The sequence below is a fragment of the Venturia canescens genome, chromosome 1 (genome assembly GCF_019457755.1).
Source record: "Venturia canescens isolate UGA chromosome 1, ASM1945775v1, whole genome shotgun sequence".
In the NCBI taxonomy this organism is placed as follows: domain Eukaryota; kingdom Metazoa; phylum Arthropoda; class Insecta; order Hymenoptera; family Ichneumonidae; genus Venturia; species Venturia canescens.
This window is the reverse complement of record NC_057421.1, coordinates 22,530,679-22,552,321: the sequence shown is the minus strand read 5'-3', so window position 1 is coordinate 22,552,321 and position 21,643 is coordinate 22,530,679. Positions and strand designations below refer to the sequence as shown.

The 21,643-nt window shown below is 41.8% G+C and overlaps 2 protein-coding genes across 3 annotated transcripts in view; both read right to left on the bottom strand.

The window, feature by feature from the left end:
- Positions 1–1,467: 1,467 nt before the first annotated feature.
- Positions 1,468–8,029, bottom strand: LOC122418525 (transcription factor rough). Its single transcript, XM_043432786.1, has 3 exons — positions 6,074–8,029; positions 4,026–4,263; positions 1,468–2,078 (listed from the first exon to the last, which is right to left on the bottom strand). The coding sequence occupies exons 1-3, from the start codon at positions 6,606–6,608 to the stop codon at positions 1,679–1,681; spliced, it is 1,173 nt and encodes a 390-aa protein (XP_043288721.1). The 5' UTR covers positions 6,609–8,029; the 3' UTR covers positions 1,468–1,678.
- A 125-nt stretch (positions 8,030–8,154) lies between these two features.
- The window catches only part of LOC122418502 (histone-lysine N-methyltransferase 2C-like), a 33,465-nt gene continuing 19,976 nt past the window's right edge, over positions 8,155–21,643 (bottom strand). For both annotated transcript variants that reach the window (XM_043432753.1, XM_043432762.1), the window contains 11 exons: positions 21,250–21,437; positions 14,168–21,149; positions 13,520–13,960; positions 12,896–13,166; positions 12,542–12,768; positions 12,147–12,364; positions 11,518–11,910; positions 10,873–11,223; positions 9,762–10,727; positions 9,240–9,422; positions 8,155–9,019 (listed from right to left, as the gene is read on the bottom strand). In XM_043432753.1, the coding sequence (XP_043288688.1) occupies positions 8,927–9,019; positions 9,240–9,422; positions 9,762–10,727; positions 10,873–11,223; positions 11,518–11,910; positions 12,147–12,364; positions 12,542–12,768; positions 12,896–13,166; positions 13,520–13,960; positions 14,168–21,149; positions 21,250–21,437 (10,313 nt within the window). In that variant the 3' untranslated portion in view covers positions 8,155–8,926. The remainder of the gene's footprint in view (positions 9,020–9,239; positions 9,423–9,761; positions 10,728–10,872; positions 11,224–11,517; positions 11,911–12,146; positions 12,365–12,541; positions 12,769–12,895; positions 13,167–13,519; positions 13,961–14,167; positions 21,150–21,249; positions 21,438–21,643) is intronic.

Below are 21,643 nucleotides of genomic sequence, written 5' to 3'. Positions count from 1 at the left end.
ATAACCGTGCTGCATTTAACAGTTTTTTTCATCTGTATTTTTTGTTAGCTGAATTTTTAAATTCAAATACTACTCACAAAAAAATGTGTATGCTTCCACAATAATCTTCAAATCTACGTAACAGGATCCCGAATTGCCTGCAATTATTGGACATTTCATACAAATCGCATATTCGAAATGAATTTAAAGAATATTGAATATCGCATTTATTTGCAATTATGAATTATCGAGTTAGGCTCCTCTCACATTGGTAATTGGTCATACCTCTCCAGCTTTATTCTACGTGCGTAGTATTTTATATATGTCGCTGGTATGTATGTATGTGCGTGCGTGTGCGTATGTATGTATATATTTATAAATATATACTTACCGAACCGGGGAAGACGTTACGAACTGTAAAGCTCTGCCAGGAAGTGTCGCGCTAACAGGCAGGTAGCGAAGCAACTAGAGAGAGACACACACATCGTCATAAAAGCTACTCGCCAAGCCTTGTGTAGTACGAACAATGAAAAAAAAAGCAGGTAGGCAAGCTCGTTTTTAGTTTCAGTCGAGGAGAAAATTTTTTAGTAAATATGAAGACACAACGTGCTCGATTACGCTTCAAGTACGTTTCCCTCGAGTATACTCTATCTACTGAGTGGCCAGAGGCAGGGATCAACCTGCTAGATTGAAAAAATGTATTCAATAGAAAAAAAATCATTGGGAGGAGGAGGACACGATTATCCATTGATACAAACTCCATTCGCCCAGCCATTAGACTTGTTTTTCCCATGATTATATAACAGTGGCGAATAAATCGCGTTACTGAGAGGCCCGATTGACGCAACCCTTTATTTTCATTAATTTACTCTCAACCTTGTATTAATAGATGTTTTCGTTTTCATTAATTTCTGGTTTACCGTTTCTCTGGCCTGGTACGTCGAGAAAAGTAAAACCTCGAGACACGATGAGTTCCACTATCCAACGACTCAGTCCCTATGAGAGATACTTTGAGGTAAGTTTCTGTCAAAACGCACACCACTACAGCAAATATACATCCGTGTCTACAAATAATAATATCATCTTTAATAGTTCACAAATTTGCTATGTTCAATGGGAAAAAGAAAAGATTTTTGTACCGCACGTGATGACAATCGTGCGATTTTTGTAAATTTGTGTAAAAAAATCTTCTATAACTTCCTGATTTTATTGTCGACGATAATAAAGCTTATTTTCAGTTCAACAGTGTCTTGATCTTTCTACGTTTGTAAAATTCAATTTATTTTCATTCTTCCTCTCTAATTTCCTAATTACCTCAGTCGCTGTGTAAATACGTTTTACAACGTCCGTGTTTCGGGGACGTTTCGCCAAGGAGAGCTTGACGTTTATCAGTCAAAGGCCACCGAATCGAATCCCAAAACAATAACAAAACAGCCCTCGAATGAGAATTCTCTTTTCTGCAAAAATAAAAGTTGCTGCACCCCAACATTGTTTCGTGTGTGCCTTTGCTCTTTATTTCTTTATTATTATACTTGTTCAAGAATACAAATTTTTTTCAGTCTTCTGAATTGAATTCTGAACCGAATATTGAGTTTTTATTGGCAATAATACTTTGAGAGTGTATGTTCTAAAAATTGTTGTTATGGTTCGATCGTAACTGAAAAAGGATGCTGTTAAATCAAGACGAATACTCTCAAGTTCACGAGACGACTACTCTCGCCGGGATTATAAGACTGCCGGTCCCATTGTTTTCACCTTCGCTGTCCTCGACGTTATTGAAATTGTAGCCACCTCCGCTACTGCTGTTGCTGCCAAGACTGCAATTACTGTTACCACTGATGTTGTTACTATTGACGTGGGGACTTGAATTTTGGCGCTGTTCCTCTGCGTAAGTTGATGCTCCGAAGTGGTTCATTGTTGTTGAGCGTTGAGCTATTCCCGATACGAGACAATTGCACAGAGCGTAGCGACCTGCAGGGCTACTTTTTCCCAAACAAAATCGACACACTTCCGCCGATCCCGTTGTCCCAGATACAGTTGCACCGGCATTATACAACGCCGCAATGTTCGTCAATCCGTTAGATGCGACAACAAAGTTTCTGAAAATTCAGATAACAAGACACCGCTTACTATCGACTCAACGTGGGGACACGAATTTAATGAATTCGAGTTTCCAACTGTTTCATAGCTTTCGACGAAAATCTGTTAATGATTGTGGACACTGTAAATTAATAAATTATTATAATTTAGATGGGGTACAATGAGTCAAAAAATGCAACAATAAAATGTCGGTTCGAGCTTATCTCTCCCATTTTTGTATTCACGAGCCAAATGGAGAAAGAAGGTACAAAATGTCCAAGGAATAATTATAAAAATTCGGAATGTTGCGTTAAATTTACAAGATTTTCTTGTTTTTATGGAACTCACTTTAGAGGTATCCTGAGAATTAAAAAAACAATAGAGAATTAAGGAGTTTCGGCACAGAAGTCAAAATATTAAGAAATTGATCAAATTTGGTGATAGTGTTCTTCAACATCAAGTGCGAAACACAAATTTTTTCAAAATTTTCTTCTACTTAGTTATCGAATAATTACGCATTAAAGCAGATTTCTTATGCCCGGAATGTATACCTATATATATGGAAACGCTATGCTTATACAAGTAAACTTTAGTAATCAATTACTCGATAACTGTACAGAAAAAAAATCTTAAAAAATTTGTATTGTCAAATTTGGCACTAAAGAATATGTTCACCAAATTTTATAAAATTCTAAACTTTTTGAAATTTTTTATGTTTTTAGCATGGTTTAGCATGGCAACATTGTATCGCCTGTACCGAGACTCCTTAAAATTTCCAATAGTCTCTCGTGTAAAAAGTCCATCGGAAGTAATATTTTCTCATTAATAATTTTTGGTGCTGAATAACTGCATGAAATATTGCGTGAGAATTCAAAAAAGTATAGCAGTGCACAAATGAAACGTAATCGTCGCAACGGACGCGCGCTGCTGCTCGGTAACCAAGAGAGGAAGGGCTGTGCCTTTTATTACTGATACTTCAGAAGCACGAGAAGCATCGAGTTTCGAGTTGCAGGATAAAGAGAATAGAACGTATGAGAAAAGCCAGCTGGAACACGCGAAACAAACTATTGTGGTGATACATGAATTGGGGAACCACTCGAGATTCCCCTTTCTAATCTGTTTATCCAAAGCTCCATTATACTTGTTCCTAATTGCTCCATCGGATGTTTCACAACATCTCCATTATCATCGTTTTCGAACATTTATATACATTGGGGAAGAATCGCATAGAAATTGAGGCCCGACAAGAATGATGGGATGTTTCGATTGTTGCTGTCGCGATAATAAAAGGTAAGGAAATATCGAAGCTTTGATTTAACGAACACACAAAATGGGGACATAAATTTGCCGAGGAAGATTCCGATCAGTGAAAAATCGTATGAACATAGAGGTTAGGAAGACCTAAGATTTGATTGGTTCCACGAAATTTATCGTTCGAAAGAATATGGAAAAAGGCGATCAAATACTCCCATTTGGGGGTATTTATTTCAGCAAATGGGTGATGAGTTATGAGATTATTCGGCGCTGCGCGCACTTGCTCAACGAAACGTCATATCCGTATTCTATGGAATTACACTTCACCGATAATCATCGACGGTATGTATACATACCCTTAATACGCGAAATATAATGAGGGTTTAGTCGGAGAACTGCGCAACATTTCGAAAATTTCTCACGAGTATCACATATTCAACAATTCCATCACACGGACGGGTGAGCATTGAAAATCGTATCGATTGGACATTTCTAACCCGTTGAATGTATAATATGATAAAAACACGTGCAAAAGTTGCTCGTAAGTTAATCCATTGGCCGTTACGCCCGTATTATTCTCTGACGGAAATTTAAGTGCAAACTCTGTTTATTCTACGTCGAAAGTAGATCGAAAAAATGGACTGACTTTGAATTGCGGCGAAAAAAGACTTGGGCATTAATGAAAATAAACAGGGACGAACGCGTTCGCTTACCGATATCGTTGATCCAACTGGGCCTTTTCGATACGTTTGTCTTTGGCACGACGATTTTGGAACCAAATTTTTATTTGAGTTTCTGTGAGAGCCAGCGACGAGGCGAGTTCGAACCTTCGTCCTCGCGATATGTACTCCCCTCTGTGATATTCGGACTCGAGACGAGCCGTTTGCTGTAGGCTGAAGGTCGTTCTTTGTCTTCGAGGTCTGTTCTCCTTCCGGCTTCTCCGACGCGCGACTTGCGGAGAAAATATGAACTTTATGATTTTTTCACACTCGCATTGTCAAATTTATACATTTTTCGATATTTTATTTAAAAAATTGGAACAGTCGGATTTGTAAATGAGAACAGCAAATTAGAAATGGATGAGTCAAAGTTCGCAAACGCAAACTATACGCGGAATGCAATTCTTGTGCCGAGTTCGCGGCCGCGCAGTAACCCGAATCACCAACACAATTTTTTCGATCGATGATTCACAATATGCGATCGAATGAACAAACGACAGCGATTATCAACATTCGTTCGATTTCATTAGATTTTAACACGATTTCTCATCATCCCCAATCGAACGTCAAAATTTTCAGACGATTTTTAAAACACAATCTTCTGCGTAAGGCTAAAAAAATGGCGCGCTTTTCCAACGTGATGTATCGGTCTCGGGAATTGACGTTGATTCAAGGTGTTTTATGCGCCAGCTATTTACCATATGCACAAAAATTGAATTAAATCTTTAGTTGTTATTTCTGAACGTCATTGTCGTCATTAAGGAATGTGCAATGAGCGAAGACTTCATTCGACAGTTGAGCTCGAGGTGACGCTGTTAAAATTCACCTTCACACACAGCAAGAAACATCGAACCATTGTGTTCTTTGCGACACGCTTCAACACGCGTTTATTGCGTACATATGTTGTATAATATCGAAAACAAAAGAATGAGATAGCGAGTAAATAAGCGGAAGAGATTTATTTGAAGCTGTGGAATATTACGGATGGATGGATTGCTACTCCCGAGAGGAAAATTCGAGCGAGCCGAGTATGGGACAACAGTTATACATAATAGAACGCTCCTCACGGAGCTTAAATCCTAACGGGCTCGTGTTGACGATATTGAGACGCGGACGACTGTGCCGCGCGCGGGCGTTTCTATCTCTCGTAATCTCATAACAATATGGTATATGCCGTGGTGCTCGAGGTGTGTGGAACGCGGGAGAATGGGGAGATAAACCTTTCTCGCGTGGGCAAACAGTTCTCGCGAATGTGTTGTCGCAAAAACGAATCTCTCGCATCGTTTGATATACCGACGAAGCAGGTATTTAAACGTTAAATGCCAAATGTATCATAATTTATTTTCATCTCTACCCCAACGACTTCGGTGCGGATAACTACGAATTTGACCGTTGGACACGTAAAATGCTCTGTTACATACATACACACACACATTAAACCTGTATCGGGTATAACCCTGTTTTTTTTACATGTTATTATCCGAATTCAATTTTTCAAATTCCTCGTATTATTTGATGAATGAAATATGGCCAGTTAGGTTATGTCTCCAATGCTTTTTTTGACCGCGCAGCAAGGGCACGAAAAATCGTTTTCCAAGTAAATCCGTTCGATTACTCGAGCGAGCGAAGTACCTTCTTCGGTGTGGATCGAATTTTAGGAATATTCGAAATTTTCGGAAAAGATCGATCAAATTTTTTAGCATGGTTTTGAAAACATTCACGAAACATGAAACGAGTTGAATATTCACTCCCAAAAAAAATCAGTTACTGAGCGATTCCCATAAAATAACTGTCACGATCTTAGTAGTAAGAACGGAACTCTTTCGCGCACTCCTGCTCGATAGAGGTTAAAGCAAAAATTAGGCTAGTGCACGGAATAATGTAAAAGATGAACGAGTAATTATGCGACAGGAACGTTGTTACATTCCACTAAATTATGCTTTTGCCAATTAATTCATTATATTTGAACGAATTTATACTCAAATACAATGTTAGAGTATCGATAGTGCATAAATGATTGGATATACGAAAAAAAGACTTACGAAAAGCTGAGAAACCGTTGAAGTGTAATTCGGTGTGGGATGTACGAAGCGGAAGTCGGCCGGGTGTTCCTCGATGCGTCAGGTGGTTGGATGTAATGAAGCGAGCAGGATCAGCGACACTATTACATGTCGGTAAGGGGGCGATAGCAGATTTAGTCGAAAGTCCCCGAGCCGGACGTGCCAAGAGAGGCACGATAATGGGGCACTGATTACCGGATTCGAGGGTTGAATTTTCAAGGTTTCGCTCATCCTGTTTCTCTGTTTTTTGCACCTTCCGAACTCCCTTTTCGTCTCTCTCGTCGACTTTCAATTTTTCCCGTATCGAAACGAGCGAGCCCTTACTATCCGTCGACGTTGACGAGCTCTGATTCGACGAGCACACTTCGCTCACTCGCAATAGTTCACGCGGTAATGTTGTCTCGCGAGCGTGATTACGACTGTCGCGTCTCGTTTCAAGGTGACCGTAAATACGCGCAAAAAAATCTCGTGGCGACGATGGTCGGGCCACTTTCCCGACGCCGGACGATCCTTTCATTATTTGGCGTCTTATCTTCACTGACGTTTTCAGCACTCTTATTTCCACTGATCTTCGAATACGCGCTTTCAATAACTCAACCGAAATTCATCGTTAATTTTTCGACACTTGACGACGTACAGCACGACGATATTAGCAGAAACGATTTAAACTTCCGGGAATCATTCCACAAGTTAATTTTTATTCAAAATTTGAATAATTCCTGTCGCTCGAATGTTTTTGTGTCACCTGATCACAGTTGTTGCACTTGAGCTGTCAATACGCTAATTAATCTTTCTAACAAAAAAATCAATTTCCCGATAACTTTATCCCCACTGACTGTCAATTATTATCAGATTCTACCCAAATATTTAAATTATGAATGTCTTTCATTCAACAAATTTATTCATCCGAATAACCGAAAAAACATAAAAACATTTTGTCTCGCAATATGTCAAATGATTATAATCTCCCCTTCATTATTCCAAATTACATAAAAATATGAAAATTATAATCATCAAGTCTAAATAATGTAACGAATTTCGAAGTTCAATTGAAAAGAGTTTATTCGAGTGCTCTGGTGTAACCGTGTTTTCGTCACCGAGTCCAGTTGCGTTTGGGTCAAACTGCCCTCGTGCAGGCCACGAATAGTGGGAGCGACACGGTGTACTGCAGTATAGGGGTTGTGTACAGCGGGGGAGGCCTTACCGGCGTAGCCCCTCCAAAACTTCTACCATCGTCCAAGCTCCATACTGGCAGAATGAAGCTGCGATGGAGATATCTCGCTTCGTATGTTCGACGAGTGCCCCCGCTCTCGCTGTACAACAAATCCTCCAAGTTTAACATTAGCGTTCTGATTTTCTCGTCCCCATGCTCTTCGGTTTCGCACGCGCCTTCCGAAAACTCTCTTTATTGGTCGTATTCTGTCGCTATATTTCGTCAATTTCGCTGGCTAGGATTTCCGCTCCACCTCAGTCTCGTAGACCCGCCCACTACGAATGTCTTCCTCCTTTCAGAAATGTTCACTCCATTAAAACAGCCCCCTCCCCTATCGTTGTTTCCTTCGTACAAAATCGACTGCCATTTTTTCTCTGAACGACGTTGTTTCATTACATTGCACGTAACTCAATTCAAAACAAAAAACATTTCCAATTTCACCAACATTTTTCTATCTTCCCAGAATAAACTTCCTTCAAATCACAAATTTTTTTTCTTTCGAAAAAACGCAAACGAATGTTTTACCCATAATTCGCTACCAGTAGCCTACAATAATCTACGAAAAAAAAATCATTTTTGTAGAACGTTATTCTCAACGATTCCCGATCACTTTTGAGTGTGTCTCGTGAGCGAATATACACTTTGAAACAATATGAAAAATTCTTCAAAATATTATTTAAGAAATAGTGTTTAAGTGTGAGACAAGACGAGCCCTAATATACTAAATTCAGCAATTTCAAGTTACATTCATATTTCTATTCGACACTATGTAAATCGAAAAAATACTTCTTTTTCTTCGATTAAGCACGAGTTAACTTAATCGTATAACGACGTTAATGTGTAACACTTATAAGATTTCATATCGATTTATTATATTGTGTAATCAAATAGTTATAATTGTATACAATTCTACATTAGGTACTGTTATTTTTACACAATCTTTTTTCCTTGTGGTGGTTTCAAAATAATATTTTCTACCTATGTACAGACACAGTGCAATGTATATGCAATATGATGATGATATAATAATAAAATAATAATAATAATAATAATAATAATAATAATAATAATAATAATAATAAATGTTCTATAATACAACGTGGTCGATCCCCTTTCGATTGGCCCACCACTGAACATACAAAGATACAAACTTCCTGTGTATACGCACACAAGATCCACTAATTTGTTTGTCCTTTTTTTTTTACTTTTCCTCGCGTCTTTTCGTCGCTTCTTATCGCGACTGTCATAATTTTATACAACGTGATGAAAGTTAATTATTTTTTGCTTCTTTCTGCTTGCTTTTTATCTCTTTCTCTCTTCCCCTCTTTTTCTTTCTCTCTCTCTCTCTCTCTCTCTCTCTCTCTCTCTCTTTCTTTCTTTTAACCATCCTTTCTGGTTTATAAAAGTAAAACTAATATTGTACAACTTTGGAGGAATGTTGTGATGGCGTAGCACCAACTTCACTATTAATCGATTAGTCAAACTGCAATGGCACTTTACAAATTAAATAATATGTCTATTATATATATAATATATATATTTATATATATAATATGTTTTTTCTTTTCAATGTAAAACCTACCCAATAACGTAGCAACAATAACAAGAGTGAATCGAGCTCTTTAGTTCATCCACTTGCGGCAGTTAGGCGCGGCACATGCGCATGCTATCTTGTGCTGGTCATCTTCAATATCAAATTTGTAGTCGTATGCCAGCTGCGAAGACAAAGATAAGGAAATTATTGGTTTGTGGTTTATTTAATCAGAGGAAGCGTTGCACGAATTCTAAGAACGACATGAAAATATACCCGTAAATTTTCACTCAGAAACATTGAGCAGTCATCTTTGATCTTGATTCAACTGAATTTCGAGTTTTTAGCGACTTGTGGTGAATGAACTTGAGATTGAAAGAACAGAGAAGAAAAGGGAAAATTACCTCTTCACCACGTGAGATTCTTCGCTTCGCAAAGATAATAATTCTAAGATCTCGTTCGACCTCGACGGTCTCAGCGACGCAATTTGGGTTGCAGGAGTGGTTGATGTAACGGGCGAGCCCACCGCTCAAAGTTGCATCTACTACCCTTTCTTCGTCTAAACGGAACATGTATATACCACGGTTCTGCAACGAAAATGAAAAAAATAAATTTAGTTCTCATTAACGAGCGGATGTTCAGTCAAAAACTAGCGAGAAAATCACATTCTGTTCGGAATGAAAAGGGGTTTTCTAAATAAAACTCTTCACAAATATTAAACGCGATTGATTCGTATCTCAATTATATATTTAATTTGAAAATAAAAGAAAATGGACTTAACGATTGATCGAAAACATTTCACAATAAAATTTTTGAAAACCTCATCCGGTAAACTTTTCATTTGAATATCAATACATTCAACGTGGATTAAAAATTGGAATATTGAATAAACTTTGATTTGGGATGACAAAAGTTAGTGAACTCACCCTAGCTTCGTATTGCTTTTCTCTCGTTTCGGCGAGCTCGTTTCTTATAATTTCGCCGATATATTCGATGACCATAGTGTGTTTTTCGAGGTCACGAGCTGCATAGAGACCCAAACCTTGAATTTTGGATCTCGCGAGATATACATTATTTCGCCATTCTTGCTTCATTTTTTTGTACTGTGAACTTTTGGAGTGAACAAACTGTTTGGAGTAGGGACAAGCAACTTCACCGGCAACCGTCGCAGTTGGTACAAAAGTTGCACGTGCTGAGGACGCTGTTCTTTGAGTGTGCGGTCTTTTCCAGGGCAATTGATTTCGCAAACGTGCCTCTGTCCTCGCGCTTCCCGTCGGGTTTATTGCCAGCGGAAGCTCGAGCAGCGGATTGCGTCCGTATTTGAAGCGATAATCGGTTAGCGTCTCGATACCGGGAAGGGACTCGAGGACTCGAACTACCGCTGGTTCCGTCAGACCAAAGAGATCTTCGCCGGAAACATAACGGGGAAAGAGCTGAACCGTGTGAGTTGTTCGTCGCAATTCAGCGAGAGGTTCTAATATTCGACTCCAAACAGCGCGCGGCGTTGCATCACGCAGCTCGACGTCTTCTTGCGATGGTTCTTGCACTAGGACCCGAAATTCCGGACGCCCCGAAACGTCGTGGATCGAACATACGTAACGACATCGCTTGTTCGGTCTTCGCATGCTCCAATAAAATCTTACGATCTTGTAACCAACCGGATATATGTAATTCGGTGTGTGAAAATTTACCAATTGGTGTGGAAGCAACTGTCCAACACTCAGAAATATTAAACTTCCAACGCGCAACAAATGATTGTGCTCCGAGTGATGCATTACTGCCGCAACTTGACGATTCTCGTCGCGATTCACGTAAACGCGTCGATAAACCGAGAGTGTCGTCAACTCGTTGTCTTTTTCGTTTTTTTGAATGTGCTGCGAGCAGTAAGTACTCTGGAAATAGAAAATTATTCACTTTAGCTTAGCTCACAAGTAGAAAAAAAAAAAAAACAATTCCAATGAAGGGCTCAACCTCTAGAAAATAATGTTTGAAATGCGAGCGTAACCGTTCGAGTTGTTTTTAGATATCTCAACGGACCTTGTTTTTGTAGAAAACACAGCCGTCCTTTACAGCACAGCCAAGATGATAGACGTTTGTGCAACGCATTTTAAAGCATTTGACAGTAGCTCCAGGCTTTTCGCAGATTATGCAGTTGAGAGCGAGGCTGTGCTGTAAAGCTGTGTCCAAATTCATAAGGGCCCCGTTGACGGTCTCGTAAACATCCTCGGACCAGAGGGCGCAGTTCAAGTGGACCCATTTGTCAACGTCGAAATTGAGAAGTCTCGCCGGACCATCGGCCGCACCGTCACCCTGACTTTGACAGAACATACAACGCCGACTGTCTTCCGTTTTGGCAGGTACTACGGTTACTCCCATGCGGAACAGCATCTGCGAAGATTTATTCAGTGCACTCGTGAAAAAAATATATATACTGATGGTTACACTGTATTGAATTAACGATGACAATGAAAATTTTGTAGAAAACATTTCAACTGCATACACTTAAAAGATGGACGTAATTATAAATATTCAAAATACTGATTTAAACAACACGTGCTTGAAAGGAAACGAGAGTTTCTTTCGATGTGAATTAAAAATCTCGGAAGCCCGAAAAAAAAGCAAGCTAATTTATAATCAAAGACTCTTTCCGTTAAAAGCGCGATAAAAATGTGATGAACTCACTTCGGTAATCTCTCGATCAGTAGGTTTTTTGTATTTATTGAGTGGTTGTATTGCACCGACAGACCAAGTTTTGTATCTTAGACCGCGCCATACTTTAGTTGGTGGGGGTGGTTCAGTGCCTTCGCTGTCATTTTCCTCCGAGGCCGGATGTTTCTTCGGCCTCTTTTCGTCGACTTGTACTTCTTCCACCATCTCGTTCATTTCCAAATCTTCCGTTTCAGTCTTTATTTTCACATCCATGTTAACCTCCATGTCCATATCTTCCGGGTGGTCAAGAATTTCATCTTGTTCCTTTTTCTCTGGTATTTTTGTCTCTAGTACTTTTTTCTTCAATGTGTCGTCGAGTAGTTTTGCTTCGGCCTTTTGACACAAGTGATCCACGATTGTTGCAGCCTGCAAAATATAAAAGTTACCTAAGATGCTCAAAATATTTCAAATGGGAGGAAAATACGTCGTTTTTCGTGTGCAGCTTTTGATTTTTCTTCGGTGCCTTCCTCGTCTTTTGTTAAATTTTATTTTCACAATACGTAGAAAGGATTCTCATCATATATTATATGGTTCACGTAGAGACGATTTTTTATGTTTATTGATCATAGCTCTAGGAAGAAAAAATATACTTGTGTGCTTACCATTCCTTGCGTGTTTGTAGGTGTTCTGTGCATGAGGGCAAACTGCATGTAACAAGCTGCCGAACAGAAGCACAATTCGTCCCCGGGATCTGCCTCCTCTTTGCTGAGAAATGGCAAATCTGATACTTTCTTTCGAATAAGGCTGCTCAGTATAACGACGTCGCAATGACGACAGAATTTTGCTGCACCGTTCAAAATACTTTGAATGTCGATTGGCGCTGTAAATATGATTTGGTCATGTTATGAAAAATGAAACTGATCCACCATAACAATGTGGAAAAGACGAATCGAAGATGATGAACATCAGATGATAAAATTTTTGTTTTCATAAAGGAGGAAAAACGTTTCCAGTCTTTTATATGCATACGAGAAAAATTGATGTTTTTATAACTTACCGCCTTCCTTTCCATCTTTCCCTTTGGTTCTGTAGAGACCTAATTTCTGACTAGGTGGGGTGGTCGTGCGTTCGACAATCTGATATCCAGGGGGTGGCGCAATGTTCAGAATATTTGCCAAGTCTTTAAGTACTCCCATTATGTCGTCTGCTGCTTGACTATTCAAGGTAAGCGTGACGGTGACGTTTCCAGTGTCTCGCAATGGTAACGGTGGTGATTTTCCCAATCTGCAATTATTTGACACATTCATGATAAATGATTCAGTCACAAATTTCGTAACGTTTTTTTTATCTTGTATACTACGTATCTCTGGGATAATAGACGAGAATCGAATGTTGGTTTTGTGCCACTCACCTCGACGAGCATAAGTTTTCTTTGTCCTGTTTCGCTGTATCCTTCAGGTATCCTGGCTTAAGTCTGATCGGTATCGGAGAAACAATTGGAATAACCGGCGACACTCTTTTCAACCAGTCTGTCTCCTCATCCGATTCCTCATCGATCAATCGCAAACCAGGGAATTTATGAACGCATTCGGGTATAACACATTCCGGCGATGATGAACTGACGATTGTGTCCGGGGTGTCCGCGTCTCGACTCATCGATAACGAATTCTCCTTTTTATCGACTAACGAATGTGAAAATGTTTAATATACATATATGCATTGCAGCTTAAAATCAGCAAAAACTTTCTCGAGTTGTCTGATGGAAAATTTAATGAACGGAGTCTCTTTATCGAGTACTAGTTTCTCAAAAAGAAAATAAAAAAAAAAAAAAAAAAAAAAAAAAAAAAAAAAAAAAAAAAAATGCGGAATCAGTGGTTCGGTAATTCTTCCCAAGTTCTGAATTTATTGCACGAAAACGCAAGTTTTTCGATGTTCTTTTATGGAATTAATTTTTTTTTCTTAATCCACAGAATTTTTTGTTAGTATGCGAAAAGACAAAGTAATAAGGATTTCAACCAAGGTTGAGATAACTTACAGTCGTCGAGTTTGAGAGGCGGAAATTCTTGATCGTAAAAGCCTCTCTGGGTGGAAGCGGGTTGTTGAGGAGTGGAAGGCTCAAGTTCGCCAAACGGTTGTGTATTGTAATGATCGGAAATTCCAAGAAGCGTAGCGGCGCCGTAAACGCCGGTTAAGTCGCCGGTTCTCGTATTGTAATCCTTTTGCATACCGATTTTAGCAAGTTCGCCTGAACCAAAAATCGGGCAAACCCCGTAATTTCTGCCCAACAGAGGTTCTAGCACCGACATCGGTGGTAGCTGCCTCAGTTGTATCATAAGATTGTCAATAAACGTGTCGTAATCTTCATCCATACGCGACACCTTTCTCGAACGTTTTTTCTGTGTTGGCGCTGTAGCATCCTTTCCCTGGCTTTGCCGACGCTTCTGCTGGTATTGGCGTCTCCGTAATTTTTTCATATCTATTGTAAAAATACAAAATTACAGTACTGATCGGTTGTCTTTAGGTGTAAATGGGAAAAATACTTGTCATTGTGAATGATCAAAAGAGATCTAAAGGTCTAAGGATTTTGCAACAATTAATAAACCGTTTAATAAAAATGTGTTTCAGTTAGCTGATACGAGTAAATGTTTGTATTTTTTTTTTTTTAGGACCAAATATTATTCACCTGTTTTGTCGTCAATGGAACTATCGATGAGCTCTTCTTTGGCAGTAAGAAAATCTTTGGTATCGGATAACTGGGTAGGATTGTTAACGGACAGAACTTCGTCGAGAATTTCCTTTTTAACTTCCACTAAAGGCACTGTGTTTTGCGAAATTGCACCCTGTGGTAGGTGAGCTTGATGGCCCAAAGTTTGGGCAATCGTGTGAGGCACTGACGGTTGTATTGTATTTGCGATTAGCTGCTGGTGTTGATGTTGTTGAATCGATTGTTGCTGTTGTTGCGATTGTTGTTGCGACTGTTGCAGAACATTTGGTTTATGAATGGTCTGCTGTTGCTGTTGAATTTGAGAAACTTGGGATTGTGGTGTCTGAGCAGGAGCAGCAGTTCCGGGCGTGCTGATCGAGGCGGCGATGCTAGGAGTGTTGCCTGGGGGTTGTGAAATAGGTTGAACAGGCTTAGTTGTTGGAATCGGAGCCACGGTGGGTTTTCCCTGTGGTACACTCAATCTTGGGTAACCCGCTGTCACCGTTGACACGGACGTCACAACTCGTTGGGCCTGTTGTTGTGGTTGTTGCTGCGTTTGTTGATTAGCGTTTCCGATCAAATTTTCACACTTGATAGTAGCTTGAGTCTTTGGACAATTGTTGTCTATAGTTGTCAGAGTTTCAGTAATTTTACTCAACGGCGCTGTGCTCGTGATCTTGACGCTACTGGCCGACGACGGGCCCGTTACCGCGGCCGAAACACCAGGCATATTTTGTTGGAGTGCTTTAGTTTGTGGTTTCCCCGTGGAGTCGACGCTTCGTTGATTCTGTGATGTCGTTTGATTCAAAGTAACGCTCGAAGAGGAGGCTGTTGTCATCGTTGCGGTCGTTGTGGTTGTCGCAGTCGTTGCTGTCGTTATGGATGTTCTAGCTTCCTCCTTCATCGGTGGGCTCTGAGTCTTCGAGGGTACAGCGATTTCCGAAATGAATGAAGTTTCGCGAGTTAAACCTTGGGGTTTCGTCGACGTTGTTGTTTTCGTGGTTGTCGTTTCGTTCAAAATGGGGGGTAACAGTGAAGATGGAGTCGGTGGAACTGGGCGAGCTAACTGAGCCTCGAGCGATGGCACGAGTGGTAAACTCGGTCCACTCTGGCTCGTACACGAGGAGATTCCCGTTGTTGCGCAAGCTGTGTTCTGCAATAGTTGCTTCAACAAAACATTTTGTGACTCTTCAATCCTGTGAGAGTTCGAGAACACCGGTTTACCGATCTCGTTATCCGACCTTGTTGTACTGATTATTTGCTTGTCCGCAGTGCTTGATGTTTTCATCAAGTTGCCGTCGGTCGTATCTCTTTGCGCGCTCGACGTCCCAGTTGTACTTTGAGCCACGTGAGTCTCGTGATCGTTACCTTTGTTGTCAATAGGCAACAATCCAGTTGACTTGTAAGGCGCCGAACCGGATGTCAGTTGAGTGTGTAAGAGTGTTGGTGCTTGGGAGAGAGTCGATTGTAATATACTCGTGGTGACATTCACTGTATTTACAGTGTTACTAGTTGTGACTGGTGGAACGATGCTTTTCGGCAAAGATGTCGAGGAGGGAGAAGTTGTTGCTGTTGTTGTTGTTGTCGTTGTCGTTGTTGTTGTGATCGCGTTGGTAGTTGTTGTCGTTACAGGCGAAGTCGTCGTCAGCGATGATGAATTCGTCATATTCCGTGGTTGCAACGGAGAGCCGCTTGTTCCGACTTGCAGCATGGACTGCAAATTTTGACCGCGTTGTATCGAGGGTGTAGGCATAACTGAACTCAAAAGGTTGCTTGTTTGCGTGAGCACCGTATTTCCACGATGTCCAGCGATCGATGGTTTTGCCGAATTCGTACCTGCCAACATTGCATTTAACATCGCGTTGGAAGTTATGGAAATTCCGCAATTACCGGAGTTACGAGAAATCGCTGTCGATGTCGATGACGAAGCCATTGCAGCAGTGTTCGCTTGAAGATTCCCCGTTGCATAAGGTTCCGGACCTGTCGGTTTCCCTGTTAGCGATGAGACCATGTTCAACGACGTACCTGACGTTTCCTTTGATGCCTGAAGACCGTAACTGGTCGTCGTCGTCGTCGTCGTCGTCGTCGTCGTCGTCGTTTCAATCTGTGTTTTGTTGAAGCTCGTTGTTACCGTTGTTGTTGACGAAGGTACCGATGCTTGCACCCGAAAGCTTGCGTTTGTTTGAGAGTTGTTGCTCAAGGAGACCGACGTGGTACTTGTGACTGACGTGACACTGGTCATTTTCGAACCGGTAAAAGCCGTCGATACCATTGTGATCAATGAATTCTGGGACGAACTGGTATAATTTTGTGTATTATTCGTTTGCAAAGAAGACAAAAGTGTTCGCAGTTGATGCGATACATTTGCCACGTTTGATGTCAACTCAGTAGGTTTTGATATCGGCGAGAGATGCGGCACTGTTGTCGTTGTTGTAGTCTTTTGCAATTGCACGCCAGTACTCACGATCTGTGTGGATAGCTGTTGCGACGACGGTGGACTTTTTTGGGCGTTATCCAAGCCGAATGATTTTTGAATTTTTTGACATTTTCTCTCATTTTGATTGACTACGTGTTGCTCGGTTTCCGGCGTTCCTTGCTCGAGATCCATCAGAGAATCTTGCAATATATTTAAAGGGAGGGTATCCAATGGTGCCGCCAAATCGTAAATCATACTTGATTTCCGTGTTCTGTCCTCATGCAGTATATCACTGTTGGCCATCTCCGGTTTCGAGGATATTATATTGTGTAACATGTCCAGAATGTCCTCGGATGATTCGTCCATAAGATTTTTCGTGTCGTCGTTTTCCTCGTAAGATTTTTCCAAGTTCGCTTTTTTATGCTCACACTTTTCCTTCGACGAGCCGTCGTCGGTTTCATCAACCTCAATAATTGATGAGTTATTTTCTTTTGTCTTTGTTATTTCGACGCTCTCGAGGTTTTTCTCGTTGCTTCCTTTCATCTCGTTCATCATCACGGGTTCAGTGTCATTCTCGAGTATATTAACTAATGATAAATCATCCGATACCGGTGACATTCTTTTGATCCTCGACACGTCGGATTTACTCTTCTCAGTACCTGGTTTTTCACCGTTCACAGCATTTTCCGCCGGATTATGTAAAGCTTCGAGCATACTCTCAAGCTCGTCGGTTGTATTGAGCGAATCACATTTTCGGTCTTCCTGTGCACGACTGCAATCGTTCTCCTGGTCGGATAAGTGATTCGTCAGGGGTAAAGCTTTCGTAGCTTCGATCGTTGTTTTCTCTTCGTCTTGGAGTCCCTCGGTCTTCTCGCTCGAACACTCCATCGGCTTATCGATCGAATTCATTTTTTCAATTTTCAACGGTGTCTCTTCTCTCTTGGGTAATTCAGCAATTGCCATTTTCGGCTTGACCGACGTTACCGGCGTCGGTTGGACGACGATTGACAATTTGGCTTGAGCTTTCGATGCCTCCGGTGATTCGACTTTGGCTGACAATGTTTTCGAGCACTCGTTGGCGATTATTGCCGTTTCTAGAAGCAAATCTTTATTGCATAGTACGGGAGCGGGAGCAGAATCTAGAATGGCTGTCGAAACGGTGGTTTCCATTTTAGACGGTAAGTCCATTGAATTAGTCATTTTCGTGTTGAGCAGCGTACTTTCCAATGACGTAAGTTTCGCTGCGATTTTAGCATCAGCCACGAGACATTCTACATTTTGTGATATCGTTGTAGTCGTTGTCACATGATCTTTACTAATTTCTGTGATCGCCGGGGTAACGATTTCACGCTCTAAATCATCGGAGATGGTCGGAGAAAGAATTTTAACGACATTGCCAGTTGCTTCTGCGGAGCTTGCGATTGAATTCTTAGTCATCGTGTCGCTTACTGTCGTCGTCGTTGTTGCCGTCGTCATCGTCGTCGTCGTCGTTGATGTAGTCATCGTCAGCGACGATGGCACAGTCGTAATCGCGGTTGTGGAACTTTTTGATAATGTTTTTTCCTCCACTGTGCAGCTTTCGGACTCGACCGGATTCAAACTCGTAGGTGAACTTTCATCGCTTTGCATTTTTTCTGTACAAACAAAATTAACCAATTTATCCTCCTCTTTGTTCTCATCGTGATTCAATTCCACTGTTCCATTTTGGTTTTCGTCGTCGCAAGGTTTGCTCGCTAATGAGATTTCATTGAACTGACCAACGTTCAAAGTTTGCGGAGCTTCGGATTTTCCAGGGCTTTCTTTGATGCAGGGTTCCTTCGGTCGATTATCGTCCGGTGATTTTGTTCTCGGATCAATAATAACAACCTCGGAATCATTGACGAGTGAAACCATGAGTTCGGGATCGGGGGAGTGATCCATAAAACGCCCGGGTGAAGTGTCACCGAGCAGTTCTTCCTGATCAGGCGAATCCGGGGTGTCGGTAACGGCGACGAGTCTTTTGCCGCTGGGCAAGTTACGCACGATGTCTAATCGCAACGATTTTTTATTCCTCGTTTGCGAGATTTCTTCGTCGCTCAACGTATGATCGTCGATCGGTCCCTCGGAATGTTGGATCTCCAATATCTGCACCAAATCGTGAGCGGAGTTGGTGTTGTTAACAAGTGCGTTACTCAACGAATCGTTACTGTCGACCGACAAATCGACCACCATATCAGACTCAAAAAGTACATATTCTTCCTGCATATCACCCTCGAGGGTTCCCGATATAACGTCGACTAATTCCGAATCCCCAAATTCCTCGATGACAGTTATGTCGTCGTTGTCCCTTTGAGCAGTTGAGCTAAGAGTTACTTCTTCATTGACGATAGTCTTGTCGTCATCGTAATCCGTAGTATCAGGAATATTCTCGATTTTATCAATAGAATTTTCGATTGGCAAGGTAGGTGTTTCAGCCAGAGACGATGTCCCTGTCACAGGTTTTGGTTCCAGCGTAGTGGGTGGTGTTTGCGGGGGTGTATGCGAATCATCGTCAAAGTCGTTGTAATCCGCACATACCAAAGAGTTTATCTTCGACTGCGATATGCCAGTTTTACGATGAACAACACTCGACGTGTTGGGTTTTTCTTGCTCGCTGCTGTTGACGTGAGACTCGGCAGTTTTTCCCTTGCTTGATTCTGCTTTAGTTGACCACATGGGTGAACCACCACGAAGACCGAGTTTTATGAAACCGAATCTCCCAAAATTCGGTATCATTGGCATCGTATTGAGAGGATTATGGGGATTGCCACCCCCTCTGTTTGAGTGATCGAGGCTTGTAGTCGTAGGAGTATTCGCGGAGGATGATGGATTTTGTTCCTGTTGTTCGTTCACCTGGTTGCCGGAATTTTGAGAGCTGTAAGCATGAGTGGCATGCGGGGTATGCGGTGTTCTTGGAGTGCCGGGATTCTCGACGCTCTGTGGACGGTCAGGCATAGCCGGACTGTTTCCGCTTGATGTGCGCCTTTGAATCTGCATCGGTGAGCCTCCGACCATCGGACTTCTTGGCATCGGAGAATTCGGTGTCTGCGATTGTGGCGGGTGGTTAATATTGTTCAATTGATGCTGAAGCATCGGTGATGTGGATGGATGATTGCGTGACATAGGGCTCAGGGGCGGTTGGTACTGTGAAGTAACCATCGGAGAATTTGGTGGATGATGCATCCTTCCGCTCATTGGGCTCGGTGGTTGTGAATTTTGGGACAACTGCTGTTGCAACATTGGTGAGCCCATAGTCTGCTGCTGCACCATTGGACTCCTTGGCATTGGTGAGCTCGGTGGTTGCCCGTAATTCGTTTGTTGCATTTGTTGCTGATGTAGTTGAGGACTGGGTGAGCTTGCTGGTTGCGATACCATTGGAGAACTTGGTGGTTTCTGCATCATCAATTGCTGCTGCTGCTGCTGTTGTTGTTGCTGTTGTTGTTGTTGTTGTTGTTGCTGCTGCTGCTGTTGTTGTTGCTGCTGCTGCTGCTGTTGTTGTTGTTGCATTTGTAAGAATTGTTGTCTCTGCTGTTGAGCCATTGCCTGTTGCTGTTGCTGCTGCTGTTGTTGCTGTTGTTGTTGCTGCTGCTGTTGCTGAGCCTGTTGTTGCTGCGCGAGTAATTGCTGTCTTGCTTGTACCATTTGGAGAGTCCGTTGATTAATAACAGCCTGATTGTCGACCGCACCCACCTCATGCTGCTGTTGAATGATCTGCTGACGTTGCAGCATGGCTTGATGTTGTTGTTGCGTAAGAATCGGCGGTTGTTGAGCTTGGGGACTACCGAGGGGCGAACGTTGACCGTAAACTATACTAGCTTGGAGCTGCATTCTCGGTCGTTGTCCACCTGAATCAACGAGTGTAGGTGGACGTACGAAACGTTGTTGGAGATTGATTATTTGCTGAGATGATCGTGCCTCTGGAGCGAACGCACCAGGACTTGTTGCCAGACGATTGCCGATTACTGCTCGATGTTGAGGCGATGCCATACGCGTTACTGCTGATCCACAAATTCCCGGGGATGGCATCGCACCCGGACTGAATGGACTCTCGTCACCCTGAGAATGCGGAGTACCGATTCGGGGCGATGCTTGCATACTGTGTGGCGACATCGTGCCGGGATTCGTTGATTGTGGATTTCCCGGACTGTGTTGCAGCAACGGTGGATTCGGACTGTGCTGAATCATCGACGACGTCACCGGTGAATGCTGTATCATATTGGGAGGAACGCTCCCAGGTCCTGGACTATGTGATACGAGACCAGCTGGACTATGCATCGGTGACGAATGCTGCGACGGCGACATCAATGGCGAGCATGGCTCGGTTGTTTGCGCTTGCGGCTGCCTCTGCTGTTGCTTGCTACGATATTCCTGTATTACCATGCCATGCTGACGCGTCTGCTTTCTACTAGCATCTAACTGCTTCTGCAATATCGCCTGTTCCGCTGATATTCGTTGCAACTCTGCTGCGTCGTTATCCGTTAACTCGTTACCAGATTTACGAAGCTGTCGCTGTTTGCTGTTCAGCGACTATTTCGAGAAAAAAAAATTGATAGGGAATTTATAGTTTTTCATATAAACAACGATTCAGGAAAAAATTATACAAAAACTATCCAACATCGTTACTTACCTTTCTAACCTTGCGTAGCTTTTGAACCTCAGTCTCGTAGTACTTCAATTGCTGCGAGAGTATTTGGTGCTGATGATTCAACCATTGCTCGTACTGCAGCTGCATTTGACGGTCTTGTTCCGTGACGATTGTTTCCGGAGGCACTGGAGGTGCTGGCAACTGAGGAATGTTGAACGTGGCGATTCTCGCTGCAAGATAATGTTTCAGGCTTAGAATTTTAGCGAATTTTTCATTCCCTAAATTGAGTAATGAGTAGCCTATACATTTACAGAAAATCATTCATATTTCTGCAGAGATTAAATTACAAAACATTTAATTCTACAGGACTTGAATGTTTTCTGTATTCACATGGAAATGATGAGACTTGAATCAACACGGCTCAATGGAATTTCGT